The sequence below is a fragment of the Vipera berus genome (assembly GCF_964194415.1).
Source record: "Vipera berus genome assembly, chromosome: 7".
Classification (NCBI taxonomy): Eukaryota; Metazoa; Chordata; class Lepidosauria; order Squamata; family Viperidae; genus Vipera; species Vipera berus.
In genome coordinates, this window is record NC_138209.1 from 14444418 (window position 1) to 14464493 (window position 20076).

Consider the following 20076-nt stretch of genomic DNA (forward strand, 5'->3'; position numbering starts at 1 on the left):
CCAAAGAACTAAATTTCACTACAGGTTTTCCCAACTTCCCTCATGCTGTGAAGATTATGGGGTATCAGTTTACAGCAATACAGTGGAATTGTTGGAAGAGTGTGGGAAACAGCATGAAAGAATGTAATGCTTTCCTCTCGCACAGAATTTCTTTTCCTGTCAAGATGAATTTATTATAAGATTTTTTTTTCCACGGTGATATACAAATATTTGTCCTCTCCATTGGAAGCTTTGGCCAAAATCTCCCTATTCTGAAAAACTGCTGTTCTATGTAGAAATGCGGCCTTAATTTTTTCTCTTCTGCTTCCTTGTTAGGTAAGCTTTCTGAATTCTTACAGTTTTTACTTATGGCATCAGCAATTGAGAAACACTCATGTGTGAAGGGTTCTTTTTCTATACACAAGTCAGTTGTAAGGTTTAAAAAAAAGATGATTTTCAAGGTATGCTGGAATCCACTTGTCTATGTGCTGCATAAAACACACCTGCCACATCCAACCAATTTGCTTAAATAACACCAAAGAGATAGACATTTAATGCACAGAAGGACATTTTAACAAAAACAGACAGCCAAGGAAGACATTTAGAAATCTACTTTCTGTATTTGCTGTAAAGCAGCCTTTAAACAATGAAAGCTTTATCAACAGCAGTTTTCAGATCAAAGAGCTGAAGTTCTGCTAACTTGTTTCACTATGAGTTGAATGTTACAGACTAGACGGTAAAATAAGCTTTTTAGATTGCAATCAGCCTCAGTGGGAGAATAGAAGTCCATATAGCTTCAGCCATCGCCTCCATTTTTACTCTCTTTTTTTTCTGCCACGGTTTGAGGCAAATTCTTATAAGGGCTCCTCTAGTTAAATGCCACTTCCAAGAGTCCAGAAGGCACGTGGCACACAGACAATACAGGTAATCCTCAACTTACCACCACATTTGAGCCCAACATTTCTGTTGCTAAGTGAGACAGTTGTTAAGTGATTTTGACCCATTTTATGACTTCTCTTGCTCCAGTTCTTAAGTGAATCACTGCAGTTGTTAAGTTAGTAACACAGCTGCTAAGTGAACCTGACTTCCTCATTGACTTTGCTTGTCAGAAGGTCGATCCCGTGACCCTGGGACACTGCAACCGTCATAAATATGAGTCAGTTGCCAAATATCTGAATTTTGATCACGTGACCATGGGGATGCTGCAACGGTCATAAGTGTGAAAAACGACCATAAATCACTTCTTTTCAATGCCATTGTAATTTGGAGAGTCACTAAATGAACTGTTGTAAATCAAAGATGACCTGTACACACACACAAACAAGCAAAGGTGGTACTTCCGTTGCATTCTGACAGCTGCCATCTTGATTTTTTTTTACCATACCTTGTGAACAACCCTGTTTGATTAATAGTTATGCAAGAGAATTAGGAAATACTATTGCATAGGCTACATTGGGAGAAACAGAAGAAAACCATGACAAACCACTTGTGTATTATTGCCATGCGATATATGTAGGCCAGCAGTTAAGTTTGGTTTAAAGGAGAATTTACTGACTTTTAGAAAGATGATTAAGCTTCTCCCCCCCCCCACCCCCAAGCAGGCCTTAGGAGCCTTAGAGCAGAGGTCCTCAACCTTGGCAATTTTAAGACTTGTGGACTTCAATTCCCAGAATTCCTCAGCCAGGCATGTCTGACTGAGGAATTCTGGGAGTTGAAGTCCACAAGTCTTAAAATTGCCAAGGTTGAGGACCTCTGCCTTAGAAGTAGTCTGAATTTTGAACTGAATTTTACTTATTGTCCTTGGCACTGTGTTGTATGTAATTTATTTGAATTTTATGACCATTTTAAATCGTATTTTATAGAATAGAATGTCCAAATGACTCAAAGTGGGTTACGGTTGGAGCAGCAATGCAAGCCGGGCAAATGAAATAATAAATAAATACTTCATGAGGTCAAACAAGCAAGCAGGAGGAAAAGTACAGCTTGGACGCAAGCATTTGGGTCATTCCCTAGCCAAAGATCACAGAAGCTGCATGTGACAAAGGAAACAAGTGGTGATAGACAAGTACCTGTCTGCAATGCGTAGTACATAATGTCAGGGCCTCCATTCCGGAAGAAAACAGATATTATTTCACTGATTAGTCATACCACACTGCATTTTAGGGCTGTGTTTGAGGCAAAAAGCATGGCCTTGGATTGTGCGAAAGAGACAATCATGAAAATCCATATTTTTTTTAGCCTCTAATCTGCTTCATACATGATAATTCAACCATAGGAGGCCTTAGCTGTCTATAGATAAAAGCTCCAAATGAATGAGGATTCTATGCTCAGGGAGTCCTCGATTTTCAATAGTTCATTTAGTGACTGTTCAAAGTTAGAACAGCACTGAAAAACGTGATTTAGGTCATTTTTCACACTTTCAAACTTTGTAGCATCCCCATGATTGTGTGATCAAAATTCAGTCAGCTTGGCAACCGGCTCATACTTATGACCGTTGCTGTGTCCCAAGGTCATGTGATCACCTTTTGCAACCTTTTTGACAAGGAAAATACAATGAGGAAGCCAGATTCACTTAACAACCGTGTTACTACCTTATCAACTGCAATGATCCACTTAACCACTGTGGTGAGAAAGGTCATAAAACGGGGCAAACCTCACTTAACAAATGGCTCATTTAACCACAGAAAATTTGGGCTCAGTTGTGGTTGTAAGTTGAGGACTTTCTGTACTCTGTAGCTAAAACTCTAGTTGGGTGAAGTCTTAATGTTAATTTTGCTTTGGAAAGCACTCTGTTTGAAAAAATAGCCCTGTTTTGTCAAACTATATCCTTTTAATTCAGAACTGATCTTGAGACAATAAATTGTGTTTGTATATTCATGAAGGTCAACTGAATGTATGATATTTCAGGGCTGAAAGGTAAATTCATGTTTTATACAGTAACACGAACACTACATGAACAGAAAGAATCTGGATGAACAGAAAAAATCTGGTGAATAAATAATTTGAGAATATTGATTTAGAAGTGAGAACAGGCTCAGGAGAATCAGTGTGACATAAGCAACTCTTAAGTAACATTTTCAGACCTACAGTAATAGGAGTTAGTAGGTCAGGAAAAAAGAACAGAAATACAACATACTGTGTATTACATTTATTCTGCAAAAACTGGTTGGGAGATACTGGGAGTAAAATTGACATAACTAGAAGGTGCCTGGTTTGGGGACTTCCTTCCTTCCTTCCTTCCTTCCTTCCTTCCTTCCTTCCTTCCTTCCTTCCTTCCTTCCTTCCTTCCTTCCTTCCTTCCTTCCTTCCTTCCTCCCTCCCTCCCTCCCTCCCTTCCTCTCCCTCCCTCCTATCCCTTCCTTCCTTCCTTCCTTCCTTCCTTCCTTCCTTCCTTCCTTCCTTCCTTCCTTCCTTCCTTCGTTTCTTTCTTTCTTTCTTTCTTTCTTTCTTTTCTTTCTCCTTCCTTCCTTCCTTCCTTCCTTCCTTCCTTCCTTCCTTCCTTCCTTCCTTCCTTCCTTCCTTCCTTCCTTCCTTCCTTCCTTCCTCTCTCCTTCCCTCCCTCTCTCCTTCCCTCTCCCTCCCTCCCTCTTACCTTCCTTCCTTCCTTGCTCCCTCCCTCCCTTCCTCTCCCTCCCTCCTATCTCTTTCTTTCTTTCTTTCTTTCTTTCTTTCTTTCTTTCTTTCTTTCTTTCTTTCTTTCTTTCTTTCTTTCTTTCTTTCTTTCTTTCTTTCTTTCTTTCTTTCTTTCTTTCTTTCTTTCTTTCTTTCTTTCTTTCTTTCTTTCTTTCTTTCTTTCTTTCTTCCTCCCTCCCTCCCTCCCTCCCTTCCTTCCTCTCCCTCCCTCCTATCCTTCTCTCTCTCTCTCTCTCTCTCTCTCTCTCTCTCTCTCTCTCTCTCTCTCTCCCTCCCTCCCTCCCTCCCTCCCTCCCTCCCTCCCTCCCTCCCTCCACTTGAAAACCAAATTCTCCAGGCTCTTAGTGATGGCTTCCCTGTATATTCCTTCACAATGATACTGGAGAACAGATTAACTTTACTACATGCCAACCTCCAGGATATTTAGGAATGAACAAGTAAAGAAAGCATGGTAAGGAATCTGGTAGTTGCCAAATGGGTGTAGCAGGAACTTGGGGAATGGGATTCCAACGATGACCTCTAAACTTTCAGTAATGAGGTCAGAGATTGGCCTCATGGAAAGGAACAGAATCATTCTGCCTGGTATCTTGGTAACCAGGCAACCATTATGCTAAGCACATGCATCATTTGGACATGTGGCCTTAGGGACTAGCAGAATGTACATCCTGGTCTTCCTATATTAATTTTGGGGCCTGTTCTGTATATACATGCTGTACATACAGCCTACTTCATCAGTTATATCCTAGAGGTTCATACATTTCCACCCATTTAAACAGCCTTTTAATTTTTCAGCTGCTGCTTAATGATCTTTATCACACCACTGAGGCAATGTTTAGGTTTCTAGTATGTGTGGAATGAATTAGATTTCAACAGAAGTTTCATTTTAAATCTATTTCTGCAAGTCTTCAAGAACTGACTGTAAAAGCAATGCACGGACAATAGTACACACCTGAAATTGCATTATGTTGGTCAAAGGATTGTGATCAAAGTGGCATTATCGTTTCTGGTGGCAGTGCCCAATTAATAATTCATGGTGGCTGGACATTTTTTAAAGGAAATTTTGAACATTATATAACACTCTTTCAATTATTAATTGCAGTGTAATATTGTTGTCCATTGCTCCCAGGATATATACAAGGTTGGGACATTGGAATTTAATTTTCTTTTTGTTATTTGCTGCGCACTGGAAAACAATTGATTTATGAATCAATTATATGAAGGGATGTGGGAAATAACACTGACTGGAAGAGTGTTAACATTGGGCAAAAAGTCATGAAGAACCTTTCATTTATGTTTTATACACATTTGGCCTTCTAAATAGATTAGAAATAAATATTCCCTTGATCTCTCTAGACCAGTGTTTCTCAAACATTTTGGTGTCAGCACCCCTTTACATTGTTAAAAATGACCGAGGACCCCAAAGAGAGTATATAGTAGGTGATTTCTATGTATCAGTAGAATTATGTACCGTATTTTCCGGCGTATAAGACGACCCGGCGTATAAGACGACCCCCTACTTTTAAGAAGTTTTTCAAGGTTTTTTGTCTTATACGCCGGAAAATACTTACATGCCCTGCCCTCCCTGTCCGTCGCAGAGGAGGCGAAGGCCCGACTGGCCCCGCCGGCCCTCCCACTGCTCCCGCGCTTCTGCTGGCCCCCGAGACGCAGCGTTTCCCAGGCAGCAGGCAGCGCCGGAGGGCAGCCGCCACCCGCCACGGCCAGCGCCCCTCCTGCTTTCCCCCCCCAGGCCTTGAACTTCTCCCATTCGGCGCAGGGCGGGGCAGCTCTGCCCGCAGCCTCTTTTTCATGTGCCGCTTCCCTCTCACTGTCGGCCGAGGCGCGCTCGGCCCGGGCTCCCGGTCCCTCTTCCCGACCGGCTTCCCGCCCTGCCCCTCATGGAGCTGGACTGGGCGTGCAGCCTCTCGGTGTGGCTGCTTTTCCTGGGCAGCCTGGCGGTGCGGCTCCTGCGCTGGGACCTGTTGCTGAGCCGGCGGCTGCTGCTGCGCATGGGGCTGCTGCCCCTCAGCGCCGCGCTTACGGCGGCTGCCTGCTGGCTCGTCTCGGCCAGCACCGCCCGGCGGAAGCGCAGCATCAGACGGGAGCAGGACTTCCCTGCCGGCTCCACGCTCTTCCCTCTTGAGGCAGCTGCTGCCTCAAGAAGGTAGAGCGAGCCGGCTCTTCCCTCTTGAGGCAGCAGCTGCCTCAAGAGCGAAGAGCGTCAGATGGGAGTCGGCAGGGCAGTCCTGCACACACGCGCACTCCCCAGCTGCTAAGGAGCAGCCGGGGAGTGCGCGCGTGCGCAGGACTGCCCTGCCGGCTCCCGCCAGACGCCACCCACTGATTTTCTGGCGTATAAGGCGACTGGGCGTATAACACGACCCCCCAACCTTTGAGAAGATTTTCAGGGGCTCAAAAGTCGTCTTATACGCCAGAAAATACGGTATAGCTAGTCTTTGACTTACAACAGTTTATTTAGTGACTGCTCAAAGTTATAACATCACTGAAAAATGTGACTTATGACCATTTTTCACTCTTATGACCATTGCAGCATCCCCATGGTCATGTGACCAATATTCAGATAGTTGGAAACTGACTCATATTAATGATGGTTGCAGTGACCCAGGATCATGTGATCACCTTTTGCGGCCTTCTGCCAATCAAAGTCAACGGGGAAACCAGATTTACTTAGCAACTGTGTTATTAATTTAACAAGTGCAGTGATTCACTTAACAACTGTGGCCAGAAAGGTCATTAAATGAGGCAAAACTCAAACATCTTGCTTGGCAACATAAATTTTGGGCTCAGTTATGGGTTGCAAGTTGAGAATTAGCTGTATTGGAAATGAAAACTGAGAAATTTTTTATGGACTTGACTTTGTAGACCCTTGAAAAGGTCTTTTTCAATCTCAGATCCTCTACTAGAGGCCTGGGAGTTTGAAAGTTCTGTTCAGTATCTTCTTTGTTTCTTTTTTCTTGCTTGCTTGCTTTGCTTTCTTTCTTATATCCTGCCTTTATTATTTTTTTATAAATAACTTAAAGAAATGAAACACACAATACTCCTTCCTCCTATTTTCCCCAGAATAATAACCCAAGGTGGATTGGAGTGAATGACTGGCCTAATCATCCAGCTGGCTTCCATGGCTAAGGTGGGGCTTGAACAGATGGTCTCCCGCTTTCTTGCCTGGTGCCTAAACCACTAGACCAGGGGTAGGCAACCTTGGCTCTTGGTGGAGCAGTGGGCTGATGCCTCCTTAAGTAACACCAGCTGCCTGCAATCAGTGCAGGTTCGAGTCCCACCAGGCTCAAGGTTGACTCAGCCTTCCATCCTTCCGAGGTAGGTAAAATGAGGACCCAGATTGTTGGGGGCAATAAGCTGACTTTGTAATAATGCCGCTTGGGGTGTGTGTGAAAGCCCTAACATGCAGGCATATACATAGAATGAAGGCTACTGCTAAGCTTGTAAGCTGCCCTGAGTCTTCGGAGAAGGGTGGGATATAAATGGAATTAAAATAAAAAAATAAATAAAATAAAATAAAAAATGACTTGTGGACTTCAACTCCCAGAATTCCTGAGCCAGCCATGCTGAGCCATGCATGGTTGCCTACCCCTGCATGGTTGCCTACCCCTGCACTAGACCAAACAGGCTCTCTTAACTGTTCTTAGCACTATATTCTTCTGAACAGAGAGCACTACATTCTTCTGACATTATTCTTGGGATTGCTGGAGCTATAGTTCCCAGTTTACGAGTCATAGAACCAAAGAATCTCTCAGAGTGTCTCCAAGTGACATCTATCATCACCACTCTCTTCTGGGTCACTATCACAGTGTCTGAATTATAGGCTAGTATCTGGATCTGAAAGCCCAATAAGATCTTAGCTTTCTTATTCTCTCTGACCATCTGTGGACTCTCCTGTCCAGACATGGGAGGATTTAGCCCATACATTGTGCAGATATTCCTCTACAGCAGAGGTCCCCAACCTTTTGGGCACCAGGGACCAGTTCCATGGAGAAAGGTTTTTCCACGGACCAGAGAGTGTGTGGTTTTGTGTGCTGCCTGCATCCCATGGATGGGGCTTTGCTTGTTTGTGTGGACCAGTTGTTGGCATGCCGTGATCTGGTACCTGTACCAGTCAACATACCAGGGGTTGGGGACCCCTGCACTACTGGATGCTAGCTACATATATATAAGTATATGAATACATCCTAAAGTATGCATTTTTAAAAACAGTCTATACATTTATTTCCTGCTTGATTGGTCATTACTTTTGCTCTTTTTTTAAAAAAAATCTTGGTCAATCACTATGCTTAATGTCTGGATCCCCAGCAAATCAAGATTATATCAAAAATGGTGTTGTGTGTGCAGTAACACCGTGACACAAAATGTCATCCTTATATATTTTCATTCCAATTTTACAGGATTTCTATCTTGACAACATCACATATGCTTCCTCATTCTTTTCCATGGACCCATGGAATTTCAATTATCAACACACGGCTAACTCACATGGTCTTTGAAGATAAGCAAGGACATGTCAGATAAGTAGCTACATAGCTGACTGGCAGGCTATGTCAGGACCCTAAGATAGAGACTAGTGTCCTGGCATAGACCTAGGCTAGACTAGAATACTGAACAAATTCCAACAAATTTTTACTTTGTTGTCGAGAAACATAAATGGCTATGTTCACGAAGTCATTGGGAGTCAAACTAATTTGAATATTAGTTCAAAATTAGTCAAACTAATTTGAATAATGTTTTTATTAATTAAGGCTTTTTGTATAAATTAAGATATATAAATTAAGAAGAACAGGTTATATTCTCAAATACTAGGACTGGGAAGCTGGGCAACTCAAGAAAAACTTTACAGAAAGACAGTACATTATCTTAGTCTATCTGTTTGCTAGCCTATCAAAAGTCTTGGAAATGTGCCTTGGGAAAGGCTGCCATCTGCTGATCGATATTGAGAATTCATGAAACATTAACCAAATCACATTTGCAGCCTTAGACTTTAGTTTCAGTATAGGGATTTAAGCTGTCTAACTTTTACTTATCACATACCTTGTCCTCTTCATTCAAAAATGCTGCTGAAATTCTAAAGTAGATTTTGATGTCACTCATGGGCTGGAGGAAAGGATCAAGTTTAAGATTAATTCAGCCAAAACTGTGGGCTTGTATTTTAAATGTTTTTTTTTACTTTCTTGGAGATTCCAATAATTCTTTGGATGTACTCCTAGACTCAGTTAGCTGTCTCAGTGTCCATGTTTTACAGGTGATAAGGTGCATAGTTGCAGGGGTAACTTCAGGGTAAATCAAGAAATCTTTTTCCCATGACGGGGGGGGGGGAACCTATTTTTCCTTGCTTTTTCTGCACATAGACAAAAAACATTTAATAAAAAAACAGGAAGAAAATCATGAAGAAGGAAGAGGCATTTTCTCTTGGCTTTTACCCACTATGAAGGCTATGCAATGTTAGTCAAGGGATGATCAATGGAAGACAGATGGGGAAGCTCAAGTGGGTAGGATGATCATACATAGACTGAGCCAGGACAGAATATTTTCCAGCTCAATGTTTATGTACATAATATAAACTGGAAATTTTTCACTGTTGTTATTTTCAGTGTTTCGTGCTGCTGTTTTGGGGTAATTGTATTTTTATATTTTGATAACTTAGACCAGGGGGTCTTCAAACCTGGCCCTTTTATGACTTGTGGACTTCAACTCCCAGAATTCCTCAGCCAGGCCCACTGGCTGAGGAATTCTGGGAGTTGAAGTCCACAAGTCATAAAAGGGCCAGGTTTGAAGACCCCCTGACTTAGACATTTGAGAGCGAGTGTGATCTAGTGGTAAAGGCACCAGGCTAGAAACCAGGAAGCTGTCAGTTCTGGTCCCTCCTTTAGGCATGAAAGTCGATTTTGTGACTTTAGGACAGTCACTCTCTCTGAATCCAGCTGACCTCAGAGTAGGGAAAAATAGGAGGAGGAAGTTTAACAAGGTGGAGGGAACATCCTGAAGTCTCCAGCCATCCCCATGGGTGTGTGGGAAGTCAGCTCCTCCCAATATGAATGGAATATCAAGAGTGCAAACTTCCCATAATGTGCCCTTCAGAAGCAGTGGTGGGATTCAGCTGGTTCGCACCAGTTCAGCAGAACCGGTAGCTAATTTTTTTGTTGCCCAGGCCCAGAATGGACTTCTGGAAGCAGCATCCACACAGAGAACCGGTTGTTCAGATATTTGAATCCCACCGCTGATCAGAAGATAAACATCCACAAGCTTTCACAGTTTTCAAGAGTTTCACTGTAAGTCTTTGGTCACAAAACATTCCATTGGCTACTTAATCTTCTCCCCATACCACACACTTATTACAGTTAAGCTATATAACTGGAACTAAGGAGGAATTTCGTGACAGTGAGAAAGATTAATCAATAGAACAGCTTGCCTCCCACAGTTGTGGGTGCTCCATTGCTGGAGGTTTTCAAGAAAAGATTGGGCAACCATTTGTTGGGGATGGTATAAAGACTCCTGCCTTGGGCAGAGGGTTGGACTAGAAAACCTCCAAGGTCCCTTCCAGCTGTATAATTCAATGATTCAGAAGGAAACAGATCAGAATGGGCCTATATACAGTAAGTGACTGTATTTTGAGATGAAAACAGATTAACTATTTTGGGATGAAAATAGATTAGCTTATTCCAAATTTGATCAAGCATGGGTTTATATTTCTACCTTTTCTTTTTGTTTCCCTTGTAAGCAAGTTACTTAAATGCAGTTAGCGCTGTACTATTCATTGTTATTGGTTGCTATAATGCCAGACATCAATGGAGATGATAGTCGTGGATATCCAAATGATACTTTTTTCAAAAGGCAACTGGATTTTGCTTTTGCTTGAAGATGTTTCCCTTTTCATTCAAAAAGCTTCTTCAGTACTAAAGCCCTAATAAGCAGGCATATACATAGAATGAAGGCTACTGCTAAGCTTGTAAGCCGCCCTGAGTCTTTGGAGAAGGGCGGGATATAAATGGGATTAAAATAAATAAATAAATAAATAAAATAAACATCTTTGTGGTAACCATGACCTGGATGACTGAGAATCTCCCTAGACATATGTCTATATGGGTAGTAATCTAATAGAGTGGATCCAAATTCTGCCACGTGTAAATCTGAGAAGGCTCCTCACAAGTCCTCAAACTTATACTGGTAAATGGTTGCATTCCTGGTAAGCATGTAAATCTATTTTGGTTGGTCAGCTGTACTTACTGCCTTGGAAATAACAAGCCATTAATTCTGGAATGGGAACGAAATCTGCATCTTCCTACCTCTTAACCTACTGTATTTTCCGCCGTATAAGACGACTTTTTAACCCATGAAAATCACCTCAAAAGTTGGGGGGGGGGTCGTCTTATACGCCCAGTCGTCTTATACGCCTGAAAATACAGTAGTGGATGTTTTTTTTCCAGATGCCAATCAGAATTTTCATTTATGTTGTCAGTTGTATAATAAATTTTGTTTCACTTTCTTTTTGCTTAGGAATTGGTGTGCCTATGTTCACACAAGGCTTCAACCCACCATTGTGGTTGACAATGTACAAACCTATAGCTCTGGGAGAGCCAAGCCATGCACTTGGGTTACAGGATCCTGTGGAACAAGGTATGTAATAGGATTTATATCGCTGAGGTGCTTTTAAAATGATGATCAGCTACATTAATGAAGACAGTGGAAACTGCTTAGAAATATTCAGTCCCCTTATCAGCTAGGCCAATCTATAGGAAGAGAGAAACTGAAATATACAGAATAGTCCATCCAGGAAGATAATATTAAATGATGTTTCTGCTAAAGATACTGGAAGAATTAAAGTTTTCTTAGTTGTGGATCACAGAATATAGTTACATATCAACCTTCCACCTACTTCAGTATAATAATTGACAAAAACTATCCAGAATTTCAGATAAGAAGCTTTTTTAATCCTAGCTGGAGATGTTGAGGGTTGAACTTTGGACTTTCTGCATGAAAGGTACATGATCCTTCTTTATACAAAAAAAGCAGCACAGTATCTTTAAATTATTAGTTTATAATTTCTTTTGACTAACGCATTATAAGCCAAGTTTTATTTTTCCAAGTTATGTGCCACTGGATTCTAATAATTAATTTCACATGAAGACTATATCTTCAAAAACATGAAAGTGATTTTATATTGTTACCTATATTGGGAGATAAATTTGTTTCAGTGTACTGAAATGAAATAGTTACAGTTTCACTTGAACATCTGGTGGATTCATTCAGAAATCTTCCTTGTTGGTCAAATAGGAGTACACTTCTGGATTAAATGACAAATACAGGTGTTTGCTTAATTCATCACCATGAATTATAGCTATGCTACATTCATTTTCATAAACCTTTGCTCTGTTAAATAGTGGATTATTTGTTCAATTCGTACATAAAATAACTAGGTAGTAGAAAAGATGAGGATTACAGTACTACAGCCCTACTACATGAGTAAATATCCTTAGACATGAGCCAGTACTATAGGAATTAGGTATTCAGCAGACTGATGGCAGGAGGGGAAAAACGGTCTCTGTGTCTAGTTGTTCTGACATTTCTAGATTTTAATTAATGGTATCAATATAGTATGCTCTTAAACTATTAATCATAAAGTTAGCCAACTGCAGGAAGTTAGACTGTCGTGGTCAGGCAGATTTTCTTTACCCATTTATACTCTTTATCTGTGGAATGTCTGCCATCTGCCAGTGTCTGGAGAGATATCTGATTAATTAATTAAGAAATAAACATTCTATCAATCACTCCAAGAAACAAACCTCAGGTTAGATCTACCTACGAAAGTTGGTAAACACTAGCCAGAATAATATGAGGAAAAGAGACTGTACTAAACTAAATGAACTATTAAAGGATGTAGATTTCTGACCCGTGTTTACCATTTTCTACTGAATATTGTATGTGCTGTTTTCCTGCCTTGCCAATGGATATTTCCTGTTTAAATTGTGCTTTGTGGCTGAAGTAATGCTTTTGGTGTGCTTTGCTTAATAAACCCTTCCAGTTTTTATCGTATGTGTTTATTGCTTTTGACGCCACAAACCGCTACCCCTGTTTCAGTGTGCCAAACCAGCTTGTCTGCGTAAACGTGTGTGTTAGAAAAGACAATTCAAGCATGAAGTTGTGTAACACTATTACGTTATGTAACATCTATAGGTGAAGTCTGATTTCAAACAAGGCCGAATTCTCTTTCAGCGATTGGACTAAGGCAAGCTGGTGTGTGGCTAGGTTTTAGAGTGGCTGGTTGACAAATACAATGAGATTCTGCAGACATCCATAGTCAATGAGTTTGTAACTCCTCAGAATTTCATCTATTTTTCATCCAGCTCTTGTACAGTAATCTAAACTGACAAGTTTTTCTGAACTAAGAAAGCTTGTAAATATTGTCAGATCTAAACAGAACAGAGGGGTGGTCACCTCCTCTGTGTTCAGAAGTGATATAATTTATTCTGTCTAGGTTATTTGTGGTACCCAGGCTACATTTAGGCAACTCATGATTAAGGATGTTTTGTGGTAATGGATCTTTGTGAATACATGGGGCTGCCCTTGAGGACCACTCGGAGGCTTCAACTGGTGCAGAATGCAGCCGCGCGAGTTGTGATGGGAGTTTCCCAATAGTCCTGTGTAACACCTCTTCTCCGCGAGCTGCATTGGCTTCCAGTTGCCCTCCGAGTGAGATTCAAGGTGCTGGTGATGACCTATAAAGCCCTAAATGGCTTGGGTCCGGATTATCTGAGGGAGCACCTGCTGCCGGCATCAACTTCCCATCGTCCTGTGCGCTCCCACAGGGAGGGCCTTCTTAGGGTACTGCCAGTGAAGGATTGCTGGCGGGTGACTACCAGAGAGAGGGCCTTCTCTGTGGGTGCGCCTGCCCTCTGGAACCAACTTCCGATGGAAATTAGGACTGCCTCCGACTTCCGCTCATTCCGCCAGGACCTGAAAACCTGGCTCTTTGAGCTGTCGGGCCTAGACTGAGGGGTTTTAATTGGGTTTTAATGTTTTAACTTTTTAAACTTTGGGCTTTAAATTTAATTAATTGTTTTAAATTTTTTAACTTTTGTATGGTATGATTTTAATTGCCCTGTAAACCGCTCTGAGTCCTACGGGAATAGGGCGGTATATAAGTCAAAATAATAAATAAATAAATAAATATGAATTGCCAATTTTGTTATTCATAAGCTTTTGTTATTCATTCAGAAAACTTAAGAGCTTTTGCACTTCCTAAATTTTCCCCAATAACTCTAAAACCATTTTTTTTAAAAAAAGTCTATTTTGATAGAAAAGGTATTTTGAAAGTAGATATATGATTAAGTAACAATTCTCACACATTAAAAGATAAATCTCACACATTAAAAGATAATTCTAAAGCATAAATGAAATAGAAGAGGAATGTTAAGAAAAAAAACCCTGAAGCCTAGAAACAAACTGATTTCCCTATCTCTACCTATGTGTTGGATGCTAGGTTTTTAAGTTTTCAACATCTAAAAAATAAAAATAAAAATCTTCTGCTAGGAGAATTTCCTGAAATTGAAATGGATGGTTATTTGCCTTCTCCACTTGAGCATTCTTAAATGTATTGAAAGGAGCACAACAATAAGTGTTTTCATTCAGTTTTCCTCAAAATAATACTTTATTTCTAGATTCCTCAGATTCTTCACCGAGCATGACCTTCATCTGAAAATTCTAGAAATGTAACATTTTGAGAGGAGAGCAGTTTGGGGAAAGATTTGTTTTAATTCTCCAAATGTGTGAATCAGATTTTCCAGGACCTTCAAACCTTTTTTGTTCCACTAGGTGGCAGGCTGGCATATCTATAACACAGATTAAATTCTAGGAGGAATTTCTTTTAAAATGTAATCCATCTCCTTTTATAAAACTCAAAACCATTTCAGTGTTCATATCTTTGTCGCTGTGTCTGAAATACCCTTCATCCAAGATCAACAGCAAATTTAATTACATAGTCATTCAGCATTTGAAATATGCATGGAGTTGTTTTCCCCAAATCATTTCTTCTTTTCAATCAGGTCAGGTTGCAGTCTTAGTTTTACCTCAGAAATTCATGTAAGGAGCTGAAGACAATTGATTAGGAATCCATAGCAATCCAAACACATTTCTTATTCTTAGATAACTGGATATGTGTGAAAGGGATTTAAATGATGATCAGGGAAAACCTTCTGAAATGCTGAAATGTATTGAGGACACGGATATTAGCATCAAAATGCACCTTGAATTCATAACATTCTTCCTTTCGCCAATATTAGCATTTTCTCCATCTCACCATGCCACAATTTGTTTCACAATGCTTGCTTATATTCTTACAGGATACAAATTCTGTGGGAGACAAAGAAAACCAAACTATTAAATAGACAGATTGTATACCCTCAAAAAAAGGATATTTTTTTAAAAAAAATCATGAACACAGTGACTTAAGGGACTCACTTTTCTCTCCGCCAAAGATCTAGGCTGGGTGGAGTGCAGTAAGCAGTTTAAGAAATTTGAGAATATTTCATGGGTATTTTCACAATTTACTTTGTGCACCAAATTATTTGTCCTTTGGGTCATGACCAGAAGGCAAACTGTGGGTTTTGCTTTCTCTACCACTCTATTACATTTTCTTCCTTGTTATTTGGTTGGGGGAGTAGAAGTAGAATCTATCCTAGGAATGGTTATGGTGCCTTCCTATAAAGAAATATAATACTCAGAATGTTTCTTTGCTATGTACCGTATAAGCTTTTGTGAGCAGCAAAGAATCAGGACCAAAAATTAAGTACCAGTTAAGCTGATTTATTGCTCATGCCTATACACAAGAATCTAGTCAACTAATGTTCAGTGCTAAATTGGTGCTAGATAAGAGTTAATGGAATTCAAGAGGGGTTGGACTAAGTCTGCTTCTGGGCACCTAATGATTCCAGGCTGATTCCTCTCTTGACTCCGCCCCCAGGCTCTGCCTGTCATTCTCCTACAGCTTCAATTCTTAAAAGTAAATGATTAAATGTAATAAAAAAAAATTAAAAAAACTTTAAGGGAAGGAGTAAGACAGATGTTTGCAACTCTTAGCCTTGTCCCACAAAAAGCCTTAAAAACAGAAGATGTTATCTCTATTTCTGAAAATCTCTCCCCCACACTAGTAAAAGATCCACTCACTCCTTATTCACTGATAAAATCCTGAATACTCCTTCCCTAAACTCTTCACTGTCCAAGACTTCCTTCGCTTCTTACTACAATAATCTGTTCTTTAGTTAGGGAATAGAAGTCTACATGCATGGCCAGATAATACGAAGAAAAAAATGAGGGTCATTTATCCTTGGTCTTAAATATCCCTTCATCTTTCTGTATGAAGGGATTAATCTAAATTGAGTAGTTTGTTCATTGTGCAGAGTATATTTAGAATCATCCATACTATCTAGAACCATGTGAAGATGGGATCTTTATTTTCAGGGTAGATCCCAAATGCATGGCCAACTATGCATATGTTGTCACTTGACTACAAAATCATCCTGAGTAGACCTAAATGATAAGAAAGACGATGTAAATGTGAGTAAATCCCAGAAGGCAACTTGGTTGCAAAAATCTCCCCACTAATTAGATGTTACTCTAGCAACCCGAAAAGGTTTCTAGGGATTCACTTGAGCAGAAACTTTGAGTGGACATGAGTATTTCGGAACCAGATTTCATGCTCTTAATTACACACATTTGCATTGCATCTTATTCATAGTCATGCTGAAACTGAAGGCATAATTTTAGCTTCTGAAAAAATGGATATTTATTCAGTTTTTCCCTTAGCCTACTGCACTCCTTGCCTTCAGTGTAAGTAATGAAAATTTAAATAGGAATCTCAAGTGTAAGGGCTATAAATAAGATTACATTTGATATAATTTGCTTTTCAGTGTATCATCCTCTCCTTATGGCAAGCTTTTTTTGTAATATGCTATAATTATCACCCTTTGCTATAAAATTGATGCCCTTCTTCTGGAAGTGCCTGTTTTGATCTTGTATATTTCATAAAAGGTAAGATAATCAGCAGTCTTGCCCACCCATTGTGGACTTCAAGAAGAATTCCCTGACCTCAAAATTGTCCATATATCTGGAGGTACCCAGATTGAAACATAATGGGAAATTAAAATGGCAAATTACAACTTTCAGCTTCTAAATGAAAAAGGAGTGTGTGGTCACTGAAGTTCTGGAGCTTCAGCAGATGCTTGGTGATGGATTCATTCCAAATGAGGATATTTAGAATTGCCTATCAGAAGGATCATTAAAACCAACCATTTCTCAAGTCATAGCTCCTGAAACTGAATTAAGTTTTTAACAGATGGGATTGAAGACACAGCCAGTTTTGGAAATATAGATTCAACACTGCAAAGCTTAGGACAGTGTATATGAGTGCATGCTTAAGCACATGCTTAACGAGAACTTGTAATATGTACATTTGATTGAGGAAAATCTCTCTGACTCTACAAAAGCATTGGTTTGCATAGCTGATTTAGTAAAATGCTAAGTTTGCAACTTTGTATGACATGCAAAAATGCGGAGTTGTTATTTAGGGTCTAAGAGTTGAATGCCCTTTCTGCATTCTTGTGATGACCAGTGATCAGAAGAAGGATCTTTTCTGTTTTGGTACCCTGTTCCTAGGATATTTTTTCTCTATGTTATCTTGTTTTCTTCTGAACATTGAGGGAAAATATATTCAGTTTTTTTCAACGTGATGCCAGTTTCATGGTTTATAAGCATGCCATCTTATTGCACTACAATTTCTTATTTTTTTTCTTGAAAGTTATTTCTGTTTCTCAGACGTCTCTGAAAACTTTCCTCACAAAGCAAATGGTCATATATACTTAAATAAATGCCTTCTCGCATTCATTTGTGCTCCTGAAATGTTTAGTATTATGAGCTTTGACATGCCGTGATTCTGTCAAAAAGCATTTGCTTGTGATCTTTCACAATCAATAAACTTCAGGACTAATCCCCCTGTGACCTGTTACTGATCTATCATCCTGTATCATGTCCCTTCACCCTAACCTCCACTAATGTCTGCTTTTCAAATCACCTTGTAGTTCCCAGTCAAGGACCCAGCAAGTTTACAGGATCAAACATATTATAGTTACCTCACTGGAGTGGAAGTGCTGTCCGGGATACAGTGGAGGAACATGCCAACCAACAGGTATGGAAAATATTAAAATAATAGTAACAACAACCACCTTTTCTGATAATCAAAGTCAACTGGCCATCAAACTGGTACAGAATAGAATTAACAACTGTTAATTAACAACTGAGGTCTTTCTACAGTAGTGGCCAAAATTGTGGAAACCTTTTGGGAAAAGTGTACAGTACAAATGCCACCTTTGGTTAAGTTTCCATCAATTTTTCTTCTAATTTCTTTATAACTATAGCCTTGTTCACTTAATAATACTATTTTACATCGCTTTCTGGGCAACCAGTCAACTCTTTGCACCATTACCTTAATTTTATTACATTTTACAAGCTCACTAAATGAAAGAACACAAAAAAACCCAACCAACTTGATAGCGATCACATAACACACTGACAAATGTCCTCCTCTCAGCTTCAATACATGACATCAATAACTGAATCTTACCATGATCTGAATGGCTCATTGCCAAAACAAGATGACACCTGATTGGCTCTCTAAACACTCACTCTCATTGGCTACAATCAGATGAAGGAAAGCTACCTGATATCAACCTAAGCAAGTTGTGCTTCCTTTTTCTGGTTATTTGGCTATAACTTTTCATAGAATACAGTACAGATAAATGAACAAACTTTGTTGCATTACATTCTTGATTAAATTATCTTTCCATTGATATATAATTTTATGGCACTACTCCAAAACAAAAAGTGGTGTTATTAGCCATCAAACCTCAAAAATATACTTTTCCCAAAAGGTTTCCACGATTTTGGCCACTACTGTAGAAGAAAGTCTAGTCCTTCCATAAGTACAAAGTCCTTGAGCCAGTCCCTGCCCCCCCTCAAATAGTGACAAACAGCTTTTGAAATATTGCGAAGAAAACGGCAGAGACTTGTCTAGGCAGAAGGCAAGAGCCAAAAGTGATTTGAGACATACATACACACAAAGAAACATACACATACACAAACATACACACGTAAATATTGGAAGTCAGAAACTGTGCTGGCCTATTTACAGCTTTTTTGGAGATCTACCAGTGGACAGAGATCTATCTTCTCTCTGCCCATTATAAAATTAAGGAAAAAATGGGGGGAAAGCAGGAGACTTCTGGGTTGAATCCTGTCAATTTTTTTTCTGAAGGAATTTCATTTTGAAGAAAGGAAGGGAAGGAGGATGAAAGGAAATAGTAGAGTAGGGTAGGGTAGGGTAAGGTAGGGTAGGGTAGGGTAGAGTAGAGTAGAGTAGAGTAGAGTAGAGTAGAGTAGAGTAGAATACTTTATAAGCCAAGTATGATTGGACACACAAGGAATTTGTCTCTGGTGCAGAAGCTCTCAATGTACATACAAACAACAAAGTAATATAATCATTATAATGATACCAATAAGGGAAGATAGTAGAAGATGAAGGAAGGAAGGAAGAAAAAGAAAGAAAGAAAGAAAGAAAGAAAGAAAGAAAGAAAGAAAGAAAGAAAGAAAGAAAGAAAGAAAGAAAGAAAGAAGGGTGGCTGGGGCTCTATTTCCACCATAGTTACAATATACTAGCTGGTAACAAAAGCTGGAATCATTTATAAAGTAATTACATTTGGAGATATTAAATCATGGCCGTCAAAATGCCTCTTGTTTAAAAATTCATTCACCTCTAGTAATTTGACCTGTTGACTTCTTTAAGGTATGTCATCTTTGAATGTATTCCAGCCAGAGGGCATGCATTTAGATACTCGACCCCTATTCCCATTGAAGTCAAATAAAATTTACATCCTGGTTTTCATTTGGCTTTACGTTTGAGGCAGGTGGCAAAATGCCATCCAGATGATTATACCAACCTTGTGTCTTTCTCCTGTATGTTCTGATTAGCCCGGTGATCAAACATGTAACAAATTTGCCCTAGTTTGAAAGGCATTCAGCTCGCTTTATGTGAGCTGCCTTTGAAAAATAAGAAATGGCATCCATATACATATTTTACATGGATGAATATTACAAGACATGCCATTAGCTGCGGTAGGGAACTCAATCAGTGGTGGAAAAGAGGAGGCTATGATTAAAAATTTATGGGCAGAAATATAGAGACCTCACTGCTGTTCCCATTCAAGAGGGAGAAGCCTTAATACTTGCAAACAACCTGCCTGAAAGCAAGGAGCTCTCGAATGCCACAATGGAGAGTGTTAAACCCACACAAATCTAAAATGTTTGCAACGGTTACTCTTATTATTACCCTTACTATTCAGTTGTAATAAATGTAAAAGATTAAACAAGCCAATGAAAATGAAACTGCATTACAGC

The 20076-nt window shown here is 39.7% G+C and overlaps 1 protein-coding gene across 2 annotated transcripts in view; it reads left to right on the forward strand.

The window, feature by feature from the left end:
- Positions 1 to 20076, forward strand: part of MMRN1 (multimerin 1) — a 79694-nt gene that overhangs the window by 5730 nt on the left and 53888 nt on the right. Inside the window, exons 2-3 of one of the 2 annotated variants that reach the window (XM_081332933.1) lie at positions 11131 to 11250; positions 17706 to 17812. In XM_081332933.1, the coding sequence (XP_081189059.1) occupies positions 11131 to 11250; positions 17706 to 17812 (227 nt within the window). Of the gene's footprint in view, positions 1 to 11130; positions 11251 to 17705; positions 17813 to 20076 lie in introns of those variants that run through there. The other variant, XM_081332932.1, reaches the window with a different exon arrangement.